Source organism: Perognathus longimembris, chromosome 12, assembly GCF_023159225.1.
Source record: "Perognathus longimembris pacificus isolate PPM17 chromosome 12, ASM2315922v1, whole genome shotgun sequence".
NCBI lineage: Eukaryota > Metazoa > Chordata > Mammalia > Rodentia > Heteromyidae > Perognathus > Perognathus longimembris.
Window position 1 is genome coordinate 30,268,748 of NC_063172.1, and position 14,186 is coordinate 30,282,933.

General features: G+C 39.0%; 1 protein-coding gene across 1 annotated transcript in view; it reads right to left on the minus strand.

The window, feature by feature from the left end:
* The window catches only part of Pop1 (POP1 homolog, ribonuclease P/MRP subunit), a 32,121-nt gene that overhangs the window by 17,300 nt on the left and 635 nt on the right, over positions 1 to 14,186 (minus strand). The window contains exons 2-10 of the mRNA XM_048358454.1: positions 10,510 to 10,653; positions 9,247 to 9,414; positions 8,000 to 8,175; positions 7,075 to 7,323; positions 4,618 to 4,705; positions 3,542 to 3,729; positions 2,637 to 2,893; positions 2,419 to 2,512; positions 3 to 114 (exon numbers count right to left, since the gene is read on the minus strand). Coding sequence (XP_048214411.1) covers positions 3 to 114; positions 2,419 to 2,512; positions 2,637 to 2,893; positions 3,542 to 3,729; positions 4,618 to 4,705; positions 7,075 to 7,323; positions 8,000 to 8,175; positions 9,247 to 9,414; positions 10,510 to 10,651 — 1,474 coding nt within the window. The 5' untranslated portion in view covers positions 10,652 to 10,653. The remainder of the gene's footprint in view (positions 1 to 2; positions 115 to 2,418; positions 2,513 to 2,636; positions 2,894 to 3,541; positions 3,730 to 4,617; positions 4,706 to 7,074; positions 7,324 to 7,999; positions 8,176 to 9,246; positions 9,415 to 10,509; positions 10,654 to 14,186) is intronic.

Genomic DNA, 14,186 nt, shown 5'->3' on the forward strand with positions numbered 1-14,186 from the left:
ACCTCCTAACAATTCAAACACAGCTTCTTGTCTTCGATGAAGGGAAACGCTCTCTGGGTTCTTACAGGTGTCTACCCACCAGCGATGAGGTGTCTTCTCTGTGTCCTCTTCCTCCTGAAAAACAACATCTCCCCCTCAGCAGAGAAATATGAATCAGACTTAATAACCATGTTAGGGACATAAGACCAGCCTCAGCCCTTTTGTTCCTGAATGTGGGAAAGACTGTTTTATGAGTAGTAGGCAGGTTGCTACAATATTCACAAAGTAATTAGTATCAGAATAAGTACTCTTCTAATTAGATACATGGACACAGACTTACTTACTTTAAGAGTTCCCATACTAGAAAATACATCCATGATTCTCAGAGACAACCTAATTAAGCTACTTCACACTCCATTTTTCTCACACACATTCCAGTAAGAAAGGCCTTGAGCCTCTCCCACTATCACCATTTTCATCACCTCTAATTTAACCAATAAAATGTTCCTCACCAAAGGACAATCAACCCAGTACCTGTCAAATAAACCATCAGATAAAGGATATGTTACTGTACATAGCACCTCACTTACATCTTTATGGACAAAACTAGAAATAGAGCAAAGCTTTAAAGAGCATTTTAAGTAATGCCAGGAGAACTGATACACAAGATACAAGATGAGGTCCTAGGCTCTAGAGAAGACACTCAGCAGACAGACGCTGATTACCTAACAGAACATGGCTCTAGAACCAAACTAAAAAGACTCAAATATCGGCTCCACAGCTTACTAGCTACCGTGCAGCACCTCCTCCATGCCAGCTGCTATGTGCACTGGGGACAGAGAGAACAAGGGTACCCGTCATGCTCCTGTCATCATGAAACTTCCAGTTTAGTGAGAGGTGGATGTGGCAAAACACAGACCAATCTGTACACAGATATTGAGGAAATGTGAAAATGCTCAGAAAAAACAAGAGGGACCAAGAAAGATTGCCAGAGGGAGGTAACAGACATGGGCTGAGACACACTGAAACTTGAACAATGATGAAGATCTAGCCACAGGAGGACAAAATGTTCAACAGGCAGAAATCAGGTACAGAAGTACTAACGAAGACAAGAAGTGAGACTCATCTAGAACCTGAAAGACCAGTGTGGCCAAAGTGCAGGGGTGAGGAGAGATGCAACTGCAGAGGTGAGAAAACGTGCACAGGCCACTGAAGGGTTTAGGTTTTATCTTAAGTAGGAGAAGGTATTAAAACCACTGAGTCAGGAAGCAGCAAAAAGAGAATAAGCTGGGCTCAGGGTATAGCTCAGTGGTACAGTATTTGCCTAGCACAAACAAGGCCAAAGGTTCCAGTCCCAGCACAAGAAAAAAGAAATGAAAATTTTGATAAAAGATCCCTCTGCCTCCTGCCTGGGGACAGCCAGAAAAAAGGAATAAAGGAGATAATTTATGCAGCTACGTCAGTAATTTAAGCCAGAGACAACAGTGTGAGGCAATGACAGCCAAAAGTTGTCTCTGCTTATAAAAGCCTCGTTCTTCTAAGAGCTCAAAGCTCCATTATCTTATATGGCCACATGACACCTGTGAGGCACAGCACTGAGAAGTTAACTTCAGTAGGGCAAGGAAATGAGCAGGATCTAAGCACAGATGGGACGATTCTGAATCTAGTCTATATGCTCTAGAACTGCATGGTCCAATACAGCAGCCAAAAAGCCACTCAAGTTTAATTCTAAGTTAAATAAAATTAAATAAAGGCACAAATTCAGTTATTCACTCACATTTTATATGGCTTGTGACTAACACACTGGAAGGCATGAATCCTTGCAAAACATTCTATAACGAGTGCAAAGCCAGACATGCTGCTCTTAACCTTCTTGAAGGATTACAGAAATATGCATCTCACAAGTCAAGCACTCAAAAGCTCACATACAACTCAGGAATTTTGGGGATACCTGAATTCCTACCTATGAGGCAGAGATTAAGACCCTTGTAAAAGACACAAATGCAACAGGCTATGCAAATAAGAACACATCTACCCGGATTTGGTCTTCTAGAAATAAAAGGTAAGAATAGCCAAGAGCTGGTGGTTCATGCCTATAATTCTAGCTACTCAGAAGACTGAGACCTGAGGATCAGGGTTCAAAGCCAGCCTGGGCGGAAACTCCATGAGACTCTTATCTCCAATAAATCCTCAAAAAAGTCAAAGGGGCACTGTGGCTCTAGTTGGTAGAGCATAAGCCTTGAGCAAAAGAAGCTCAAGGACAGTGCCTAGGCCCAGAGTTCAAGCTCCAGGAAAGGGAAAAAAAAAAAAAAGTCAACCAATCAATCGTAATAAGTGGGATATAAGCATTTAAAAGCCATGATCCAACAGGTTATCAAATTATATATTAAGTGAAGAAAAATGCCTAAAATAAAACATGACAGTCCCATTTAGTCTTACAGTGTGGACAGAAGCAGCTTTAAGAGCCTCAGTTAGGATGGAGTGAGAAAGGGGACCAATCAGCCGGAATCTGTTCATTTCCATTGTCAAATCGCTGAAAGAGAAAAAAGATCACAAAATGGAACTGTCCCTCATATATGATATCTGTGTCACAGGCAAAAATGGGGTGAATCTCCACTGAAAATATTCAGTAGGTTCACAGTGGATTCAACTCATACCTGATTATGATGCCTGTGGCTGGAGAGATCCAAGAACGTGGCTGGCAGGGGTCTCTAGTTCCATCACCAATAATTTTTTTAATTGGTTTCAAATTTTCTTCATCATCTTTCCTTTTTCTTTTCTTGCCACTTTTCTTATCAGCCAGCTCTGGTTGGCTTTTTTCTTGGGTTGGTGTAGGAAGTGGGTCAGGGATGCAGACATTTGGTTTGATGGGTTCCATACACAGGCACACTGTTTTTATTTCCTCTAAAACATCCTAAGGATACATTTAAATATTTACTTTAAAATTTTGCATTTAAATGCGTCATTGCAATTTTACTATTTTCCTTTAGAAACTCACATTTTTATCCATTCACAAATCAAGCCAAATTTGTCATAATCAAAAAGCTTTTATAGGGGCTGGGAATACGGCCTAGTGGTAACATGCTTGCCTCATATACATGAAGCCCTGGGTTTGATTCCTCAGCACCACATATACAGAAAAAAGCCGGAAATGGCACTGTGTGGCTCAAGTGGCAGAGTGCTAACCTTGAGCATAAAAAAAAAAAAAAGCTCTGCCTCCTTCGAGAAGATGGAAAAGGTCTAATAATATATAATGTGAGGTAATAAATGTGTTAATTGGTTTGACATAGTAATCATTACACAATATATATCTGTATCAAATCATCACATGGTATACCTTGAACACATCTTCTTTGCTAAGTATTTTTAAGTAAAAGTCTAAAAAATTGAACATTTTAAGAACTTGCTTTGCTTCATTCAATATACACACAACTTTCCCCTTTATATTCTAATACTAAACTATCAGACGAAGTTTTATCTCCTTGAACCTCCTACGACACTGATTTTCAGTGATCATCAAGGATTTAACAAAAAGATGGAAACATAACCAAAAGGATTATACCTGTTTAAGAGCAGGATGAAGCCAGATCCACAGCTGCCTGTTCTCACAGGTGTCACCAGGGATCCTTGCAGAATTCCAAATAAATGTAATAGGCCCAAGCATTCCTCCAGGATATTTATTTGCCCGGTAAAGCATGAGGCTCCCTTGGCGCCTTCCAGACAAACAGTGAACTGCAGCAAATGTCAGTCCTGACACAAAAACAGTGACATGATCCAAATGCTAATACCCCAATATTATTTCCTGACGGTCACAGTACTATTTATCATGATGAGGGATGAAGAACTGGTTTTTATCACAGCTTAGGGGAAAGCCTGGCACACAATTAGTGCTCAACAAAGATTTACTAAATGGTCAACTGCCAGGGCTCACACCTGTAATCCAAGAAAGTCTGTGAGACTTCTTTTGTGCGTGTGTTGGAACTGGGGCTTGAACTCTGGGCCTGGACACTATCCCTGAATTCTTTTGCTCAAAGCTAGTGCTCTACCACTTGAGCCATAGTTACACTTCCAGCTTTTTGTGATTAAAGAAAAGAGTCTCATGAATTTTTCCTGCCCAGGTTGACTTCAAATGGTGATCCCCAGCTCTCAGCCTCCTGAGTAGCTAGGATTACAAGCACCTGGCTTGCATGACAATTACTTCAATTCATCACTAGGAAAAAAACAAGCTGGAAGTAGAGCTGAGGCTTGAGTGTTAAAGAATGTTACCCTTGAGCAAAAGCTCAGAGACAGTGCTCAAGCCAAGTTCAAGCCTCAGGATTGGCACAAAAAAAAAAAAGATTTACTAAATGGATGATTTAACAAGAGTTTTGAGATCTTTCCTGCCTAAGTTCATTCCAGCAGAATAATGGTTCTGTCATTTTACAACAATGTTATAAAAATTTAAATGCCACCCAACTTATCATGAATAAGATATTATTCTCCATACTTATTGGGAACATAATAAGTATACTTATGTTTACATAAATATATATACATATTTATGTACATTTACTTCCAAAAATTATAGTAGGCCCTTATTTGTAAAATGAATAAATACATAAAGGCTAAAAACAGGACTCAGGTTGACAGCAAGATTACCTGTTTCTATGTTACACATCTGAGAAAGTGCCTTTAGTATTTCTTCCTCTTTGCCCTTCAACTCCAGACAACAGTAGTAGGATAAATCCTGCATAGAAGAAACATAATTAAGCCCTTTAGAATCTACATGGGGCAAAACTGATGAGAAGCCAAAAGGCCGTATCAGGAAACCTATAGAAGTCTAAGACCCATACAAATGATCAAAGCTACCTTTCCCCAAATCAAAATCTAAAACCTAGCCATTCTTATTATATTTGCATATGTTCTTAAAACCAATCTGATTCAAATAAAAATGAATCTCCCTTGAAGATATACATTACAGGGTTCTACGTTTCAGCAAAGCTGTATTTTATCCAGTTTACAAGTTTGAAGAAGGGCAGAAAAAAAACTGCTTCTTCTCAATAAACACATCCATTCCCAAAACCCATCTGAGGTAAGAAACCAGAATAAAAGAAGCAAGACTGTAATAAATTTTACAGTATTGTTAAGGTTGCTCACTTTGGTTATCTAACAGAAGTAATCAACATTAGGTATCTCTGAGCCCACAGGCACAGTGTTACAAGTAATTTGCCCCATCTGAATCATAATATGAGCCTCTGGCTGGGCAATGTACAAGGAAAAAAGAGAGAAAGTTAAGACTTTACCAGTGTAAGAGGAAGAGACAGGACTGAGTTAGGGAAGACAATGTTGAACTAGCAAGTTAACAGCACTCCCAACCTCACAAACCAACATTACAATTCCCTGATTTTGTAGATAAGGACACTAGGGCACAAAGATAGTTATTCCTCCAAAGCCATATAATCAAGTAGAGCCAGCATTCAAATCAGGCTCACTGATTCCCAAACCAGACTCTCTGACATAGCACCTTTGATCAATTTCAGTAAATTGGACAATTGAAATTAAAAGAAAAATCATAGCTGTGACTCTGACAAAGACAGATTAATCACTGCCATCACTAGCACTTAGGACTCCTTAGGACTCTTCCTGCCAATAAACTCACTCTCAGTTAACAGATGTCAGATAAATCTCACCCAGATTTGTACAACTAGGTAACAGCAGAGAATAACTGTCTATAGAGTTAGATGACTTGGCTCAAAACTGAACCTCACAGGGCTGGGAATATGGACTAGTGGTAGAGTGCTTGCTTCACATACACGAAGCCCTGGGTTCAATTCCTCAGCACCACATATATAGAAAAATCCAGAAGTGGCGCTGTGGCTCAAGTGGTAGAGTGCTAGCCTTAAGCAAAAGGAAGCCAGGGTCAGTGCCAAGGCCCCGAGTTCAAGCCCCAACACTGGCCAAAAAAATCCACAAAAAACAACCTCACCATCAATTGCCTGTGTTATATACTCATGGGTAAATTAACCTCTCTGTACCTGTCTCCACCTACAAGATGGAAATAATGGTAACTATCTAATTCATGCTACTGTGGGATTAAATGAACAAATACAAAAAAGGCTTTAAAACAAGGCTAGGGAGATACTAAGCACTCAAAAATATTTACTTATTACCTATTACTTCTCTTTATATAAGGATGATTATTTATTACAAAAATATGCATTGCCTGAAGTCTTCCTGTTCCTTCCAGAAACATTTATAGAAATGCAATTTTCCCTTAACCCTATTTGGTGAGTAACTTCACTGGTGCCCATCTCCAATACTAACTTTTCAGCTGCTTCATCTCTAGCACCTAGCAAAGCAACTCAAGTTATCATTTCTCAGACATAAATTGTAAATAATTTGTCAATAAACAATTACATCTTTAAATCATATCAGAAACATCAAGACACATGAAATTATAAATCACGGCACAACAACTATGTAACCCACTCACTTGGGACTATAAAACAGGACACCAACATCCAATGTGGCAGCCATCACAAGCCTCATCTCGGTAAATGGCCATGAGGAAGGGCCTCTACCAGTTCCCAGGCTCCAGTGCACATACAGTTTATCCTGCTGTAACCCACAACCCATTTCAAATTGGCACTCAAATCTACCTGCCACACAGACCTGCATTTGACAACTCTTCACCCTGAACAGCTCTGTTCACTTGTTATTTTTAGGATGGATAAACTCGCAGATTGAACTCTGGCATATGAAGAACTTTTAAAAAAATTTGATATTGGATTTCCAAGCCTGATGTCACCATTTCCAATAGTATTTTTGTAGTCATTAATACAAAAATAATCAAACTTCTGTGAATACATGTTTTTTAATTTCCTATGGAATACTGCGAATATTTCCTTCTTGGACATTTTTTTAGTTATCTGCATTAATAGTTTCATTGACTCTATCTTCTTTTTTAATAATATGTATATGTTACTTTAGATATTAGTAAATAACATTTTTTATTCCGAAAAGGTTACATTAGCCAAAACCATATTCAAACTCCTAAAAGAATTGGTATTGGAAATCTAAAATAAAATAAAAATGAAGTCCATTGGCAGGGTGTACCTGAAGGAGGCAAAGGTTTGTCATGGCTCGATAGCAGGCCCGGTGGCTCTTCACCGTCGGCCTCTCTCCCAGGCAGTAGCCCCACTTCTTCACCATGTGGAAGCGCTTGGCATGCCAGATATGAGTTTCTAGCCATTTGTTCTTCTTTTGTCTACGGTTAAACTCTAGTGTCTTGTTTAGGTGACATCTTCGAGCTTTATGACTTTTATTTTTTGAGTGTTCTTTTTTCTGATGTACAGCCTTCTCTGCCTGCAACATGAAAGAGAGGCAGATTCTGGTTTGTAAGCATCTCATGACAAAATGTTAGCAATTCAAACAAATAACAGTATTTTGCAGACCTGTTTGTTTCAGTTCTAACTTGGTTTCTCCTATGTAAGAATGGAGACAATGGAACAGAGAGAGTGAACACAATGGAACAATGATTTTAGAGAGAAGAAAACCTAAGACAGAGGCACCATGCTAACACTCACACACTGCCCAAGCTTCATTCTATAGGAATAGCAGAATATTTATAAAATGGTAACTCAGTAAACCTAAGTTTAATGTGGCTATTAATAGTGAACAAAAAATAAATCAAATGCCTCTTATTGTTTAACCTGCCTAACCCTTAACCTGTAACAAAACAAAAAACTGTAAGATCAAAATTAAAAAATGGAGAAAGCTCACTCATTTTAATTAGTTAGGCTACAGACAAATGGTAAATGCTACCACAAATTCTAAAAGCAGCTATAATACTTAGCCTGCTAAATTGTAGGAAGAATAAAGAGGGCTAGATAGCAATTAAACTAAAAACTGGCAAAAACTATTAAAACACTGAAAATAAAGCATTTCTGATTTTAATCTTAGTGAGTTCTTTTGGGTCAACACTTCTCAGTCTCCTCTAGGCACTACTAACTTAAACATCTGCACTGAGTGAAACTCCCACCTCCTTCTGGGCCATCTCGCGTAACCGTCTGGGAAGGCGTTTGACGTTGTGGCTCATCGCTCTCCGCCTCATGTGCCGTGGTAGAGTCTGGAACACCAGCGAGTTAGAAGACTTCTGGGTCACAGCTTTTACCATGGCACTGATTTCAGCAGCTCGTGCCTGAGCAAAAGTGGAAGCTGTCAAAGGAAGCATCAATGTTACTAAAAATGAGTGTTGAATCAAGCCACTTGCTTGGTGGATTTCATAGGGAAGACAAATCTAAAGTACCTGAGCTTTCAGTTCAGCCACCAGCCTGACTCCCATTAAATAAACATTGGTTTATTTAATCTCCACTACATTATTAATTAATTGATTGATTAAATTCTAACACCAAGTTTTCTATAAAGATTTAAAGATTCTGTTTCATTTATCTGATCAGAAAAAAATAACTTTACAAAAGACTTTTAATAACAGGAATCTATATGTAATATAAGTCTACATATACACATATATACAGTATGTATGTATGTGTGTATCATATGTATGTAAATTTGTAGTATATGTATATATCTGTATATCTACAGTATATACATATACATATGCAATATGATCACAATCATTTTAAAGTGCAGTAATCACAGGAAAGAAATTAACATTGGTTTTGATTCCATGGGATTTTCCATCATATTTTCTGAATTTTCCAATCATGCAACCATTATGATTTTAAAAAGGAAGTGGTACTGTAGCACAAAGTGGAAAAGCACTAGCCTTGAGCAAAAGAGCTCAGGGACAGCATCCATGCCCTGAGATGAAGCTCAAAGACCAACAAAAAACAAACAGTGCTGGAAATTTTTCAAGTGAATTTATCCAGGAATGCATGGAGAGACTAGGAGGCACATCTAAGGAGTGTGCAAGGGACAAGGGCTTACATGTCAGCAGTGATGAGGGTGACAGAAGATGAAGCTAGCAAGGGCCTGGAAATAAGGGTCTTGGCTGCTGCAGAGTACAGTAAAGTTACTTCTGTCTTTGGAGAATGCCATGCTAAAGAGCGTGCATGACCCACTCCTAAGAGAAAGGGAAGCCAAAGGACCTAAGGCAATTATACCCAAAGACCAGGCTGAAGGTGAGAAGGGCCCAAGTGGATGGCAGAGGGGAGGGGAGGAAGGCAGAGCCAGACAGTGTAGAGAGCAATCTGTTGGCATAACTGGTTGGCCTAGAATCAAAGAGCTCATAACAGCATCAGACCGTACTTCCTGACAAATACCCACCGGTTATATACTTGGGAATCTCCTGAGAGGTGCCCTCTGGACCTGCTTTCCAGCCTCCCTTTTTCTTAAACATGACTTTAGAGGAAGACTGCTCATTCATATCAGGCTCAGGAAGTGAATGGGAAGTCATCTTGGTTTGTCGCTGTCTTGAACTTCCAGAATGAGACTCTACAATATTTTCCAAAAGAAAACAAAAATAAATACCAGACTCTTACCAGATATAAGAACTAGGGTGGAAAACCAATTTGCTTTTCAATCCTACCGCCACCTATATGGTAGCTATTCCTATTTCTTTTTAAAGAAGATACTGAGGGGACTGGGAATATGACTCAGTGATAAGAGTGCTTGCCTAGCATGCATGAAGCCCTGGGTTGGATTCCTTAGTACCACATAGGCAGAAAAAGCCAGAAGTAAGCAAAAGAAGCTCAGGAACAGTGCCCAGGCCCTGAGTTCAAGCCCCAGGACCAGCTTAAAAAAAAAAAAAAGAGGATACTGAGTAAGGAGGTCATTCTGTATACTTGTCCACGGTCAAAGCTAGTAGACAACACAGGAGGTGATCATGTCCATATGGCAAATAAAGATCCCTGAATTTAAGAAATACAAAGAAATTTTCTCCATTATATGTTTACAGTACAAAAGGAATTTCCAGTCTAATCTCTTTGCTATGGTTTGAATGTTTAGGTCTCCGAATTCAAATGTTGAAATCCTACCAACTAAAGTGACTATGTGAGAACATGCATGAAAGCCTTGGGAAGTGATCAGATCATGGAAGCCCTTATGAAAGGGACCAGTGTCCTTGTGAAAGAGACTCTACCATCTAAAGATGCAGCAAAGAGGTTCCATCTACAAATCAGAAAACAGCCCTCTCCATACTGGATCTGCTGCTTGATCTTGGACTTATCCTCAGAACTTTAAAATGTAAATTTGTTATTTAGAAGCTACTAGTTTTGGGTACTTCATTATAGAAGCCTGAATGATACTCCCTTGAATACTACTACAATCCACATAATTTTGTATATCTGGTCTTATACTAATTATCTGGTACTCAAGTCAGAAAGCACTGTTAAAGAAAGAATGCAAAGCAAGCTTCTATATAAACTGATCCTTCAAATCACTGGGACTTTAAGCAAAATTTGAGAAGAATGAGGAGTCTGCTGAATTTGCTTACATAAGTTCATTGACTACTCATTGGATGACTACCAAAGAGTCGGAAAAGGCAATTCCATCTAAATGGACATGGCGAGAACACCATGTGCATATTACCTTGCTGCTGAGCTTGGAAAGGTTTGCCCCCTCCATTATGGTGCCTTACACCTCTCTGAGCCACAAAGCCAGAAGACAGAGTGACATTGGTGGGCTGGTTTCTCATTTTCTTTGCATGTTTTCTTTCCTTTGCAGTAGACATTTCTGGAAAGGGAATATTTTTCACCGTTAAAGAGAACACTCATTCAAAACAATAAATGCAATAAATATTCATATATAACTCAAAATTTAATTCTTCAGTGTAGTAAATCTGCATTTACTACAGGTAGATTGATGATGCCAAAATGTTACTGTTATTACTCTACAGTATAAATTCCTAAAAAGGGGAAATTTCAAGTAAGTCATGAGTGGTATTAATACCAAAAACACATTTCAATTGAAAGAATAAGTTTATTAGTGGAGGAAACTTACTGGCACAGTCTAGTTTGCATTGCCAATTAATTAAGTCATGTACAAATGTTGGCACTGCATAAAGTCTGGTGGAAGAAAGAAAAGTATGGATGATTTTTAAAAATACTTTAAATGGAGGGACAGCGGGGGCTAGTGGCGCATGCCTGTAATCCTAGCTACTCAGAAGGTTGAGATATGAGGATCATAGTTGGAAGACAGCCAGGGTGAAAAGTCTATGAGACTCTTATCTCACCATAAACTACTCACAAAAGACCAAAATGGACCTCTGGCTTAAGTGGTAAAATGCCAACCTTGAGAAAAATAATCTCAAGAATAGCACCCATGCCCCTCAGTTAAGCCCCAGGACACACATGCACACACATGTGCGCTCACACACAAGTGCACACACACGTACAAAGCAGAAGGACAAGTGGTTAACAAATACAGTAGTATTACTCATTAGACACTATGTTGAAAATGAACTATGCAACTTGTGGGTGGGGACTTATGTAACTGTAATCCCTCTGTACATCGTCTTTATAATAACAATTTAGTTTTTTTAATATTTAAAACATTTTATCTGGATTTAGGTGAAGAACCACCAGAGTCTATGCTAACAATGAAAGTGAGTTTTTTATGTATTCATTTTACTAGTGAAAGGAGCGACCTTTGGTTTGTAGCAGCAATAGGTAATAACTTTGACCTGAAGTAAAAAGCATCAAGGGTAACAGTCTAGTGAAGCCTGATTTACTCAGCAGTTCCCAGCCTGAAACTAACTTAACACCGCCCTTTAGTGGCTACTTCCCTTTTAAGTACCTGTTTTCTATTTTGAAATGAACTGCATTAACAATGTTACTTCCTAGAAACATTAACTTTTATCAACACATACCCTACAATACATTGTATTGCACTAAGTGTAACATAAAAAACTAAAAAGTAATTTTTATGAAACAATATGTATAGCTGCATGTAACTATTTAAACACAACTATTCTGCATGGCATTATGAAATATTTTGAACCCAGAGAGTGTCTAGTCACATCAATTTAGGGACAAACACAGGCAATGGCATTATCAATTAAGCAGAAGGGTAGAGAAACCAACCCACCACACGCCTGAAGGGAAATCTGAAAGGCCCTGCATGGAAACACCAGGAGGCAGAGAGACTATCTTGATATTTCTTTCTTTTCTGGGGCTTAAACTCAGGGCCTGAGCACTATCCCTGGCTTCTTTCTGCTCAAGGCTAGCACTCTACCACTTGAGCCACAGCACCACTTCTGGCTTTTTCTATATACTTGGTGCTGAGGAATTGAACCCAGGGCTTCATGTATGTGAGGCAAGCACTTTACCACTAAGCCATATTCCCAGCCTATCTTGATACAAGTAGATGCTGGGGGATTATGGTAGGTACCTTGGGATGTCATGTCTCTGAATATTGGTTTTAAACTAAAACCTAAGAAAACTGAACTAGCATTAGTCCTCAAACAATTCCAATAGCAGAACAGAACGAATATAGAAGGCATCCTTATAAAAATTGAGAGTTTCACTTAAACCAGTTTCCAGAAAGTATCTTCCAAGTCAATTTTATACCTACTTCTAGTCATCATCATTTGTTTATTTCCATATTCATTCATTTTTTGTCTTTGTACTCATAATCATTCACTTAATCAACATGGTAATGCATACTAGACATAAGCTGGACTTTACAAAAAGGTTTCTTCCAAATCTTTAAATAAAAGTATCATGTTTTCTCATACAGCTGACCAGATTTATCACTTGTTACAATGACCTACAATTTGACAACTGAGGAACTAGCCAACTGGTCTCCATTTTCTTCTACTTCTAAAAAGCCCTGCTTGACATAAAATCTGTCTTAAGAAAAGAGGTATCTTCTTTAACAGGGAGTATTTTACACAAGTTGAATTATTTCTAATAGGAGAGCTTTCTACTTACAGAACTACATAGTAAACTGTTTACAAAAAAAAGCATCTTCTAGTTATCCAGTTTAGCCAAATTCCACAAACCTTTGAGTACCTATAATATGTCTAACAGTTTCAGACACCCTGTGGTGTAAGGATGTTGACAGCTGCAGGTGGCTCACGCTGTAATCCTACCTACTCAGGAGGCTGAGAGCTGAGGATTGAGGCTCAAAGCTGGCCGGGGCAGGAAAGCCGGAAAGTCTGTGAGGCTCTTATCTCCCATTAACCACAAAAAATGGAAGTGACACTGTGGCTCAGTGGTAGAGTGCTAACCTTGAGCAAAGGAGCTCAGAGAACAGTGCCCAGGCCCTGAGTTTGAGTCCCACGACCAACAAAAAAATGATATGTATGCTTTTCTCTCGGAATTTAGGTATCTTAAACAGCTAACATGAGCTGAGAACTTTGTGTCTGGCAACTGTTCTACATTCCTTATTCCATTTATTCTCAGAATTCCAGGAGGAAGGTGCTTGCTGGTGCTTGCTGGTGCTCTCAAGTAGAGCAGGGATTCCTCTGAAATTCATACCAAGCAGTCTTGATTCTACTCACTATTCTTAAAACACAAAATACTTAGTGAATGGCACCTCCTGTAACAACATACTGAATTGTGCAGTACAGCCCAATAGAAATATTAATGAAAATATTCCTGTTGTCATAAGGAAGAATCAGGAATACAAGATTAGAGTTTGCTGGGATCTAGTAGACAGCGGTGAAACAGTATTCAGAAATAAACACAGGAGTAAAGATTGGACCAAAAGAATAAGTAAATGATGTAAAAGAGTATAAAATCAAATAGGCTGGAGGAGGCCAGGCAGGAAGGTCTTTCTTCCAGGTTGGATTCCTAAGCAGTGAATGATCTAAATAAAGGTTCTTAAACTACAAGTAGAAAAGCAAAACCTTATACCAGTATGTGGGACAAAAAGCAGGGGGGGGGGGGATTCAAGGTGATTTGGGGGAGGTGGGTGTGAATACTGGGGTTTGAACTCAGGGCCTGGGCACTGTCCCTGAGCTTTTGTCCAGGCTAGTACTCTACCACTTGAGCTCCATTTCTGGCTTTTTGGCCATTTACTGGAGATAAGAGTCTCACTAATTTTCCTGCCTGAGCTATCTATGAACCGTAATCCTAAAATCTTCAGCCTTCAGAGTAGCTAGAGAAGTGAGCCATCATGCTCTGCTTAAGACTTCTTACAGCACATTTGAAAGCAGGAAGGTCAGAGCTTTTTTTTTTTTCCTTTTTTCTTTGACATCACTTAGCAGCACTTAGCAGACTGCCATACACAAGAGTTCAGGTTCACGATGTAGATGCTGAAAT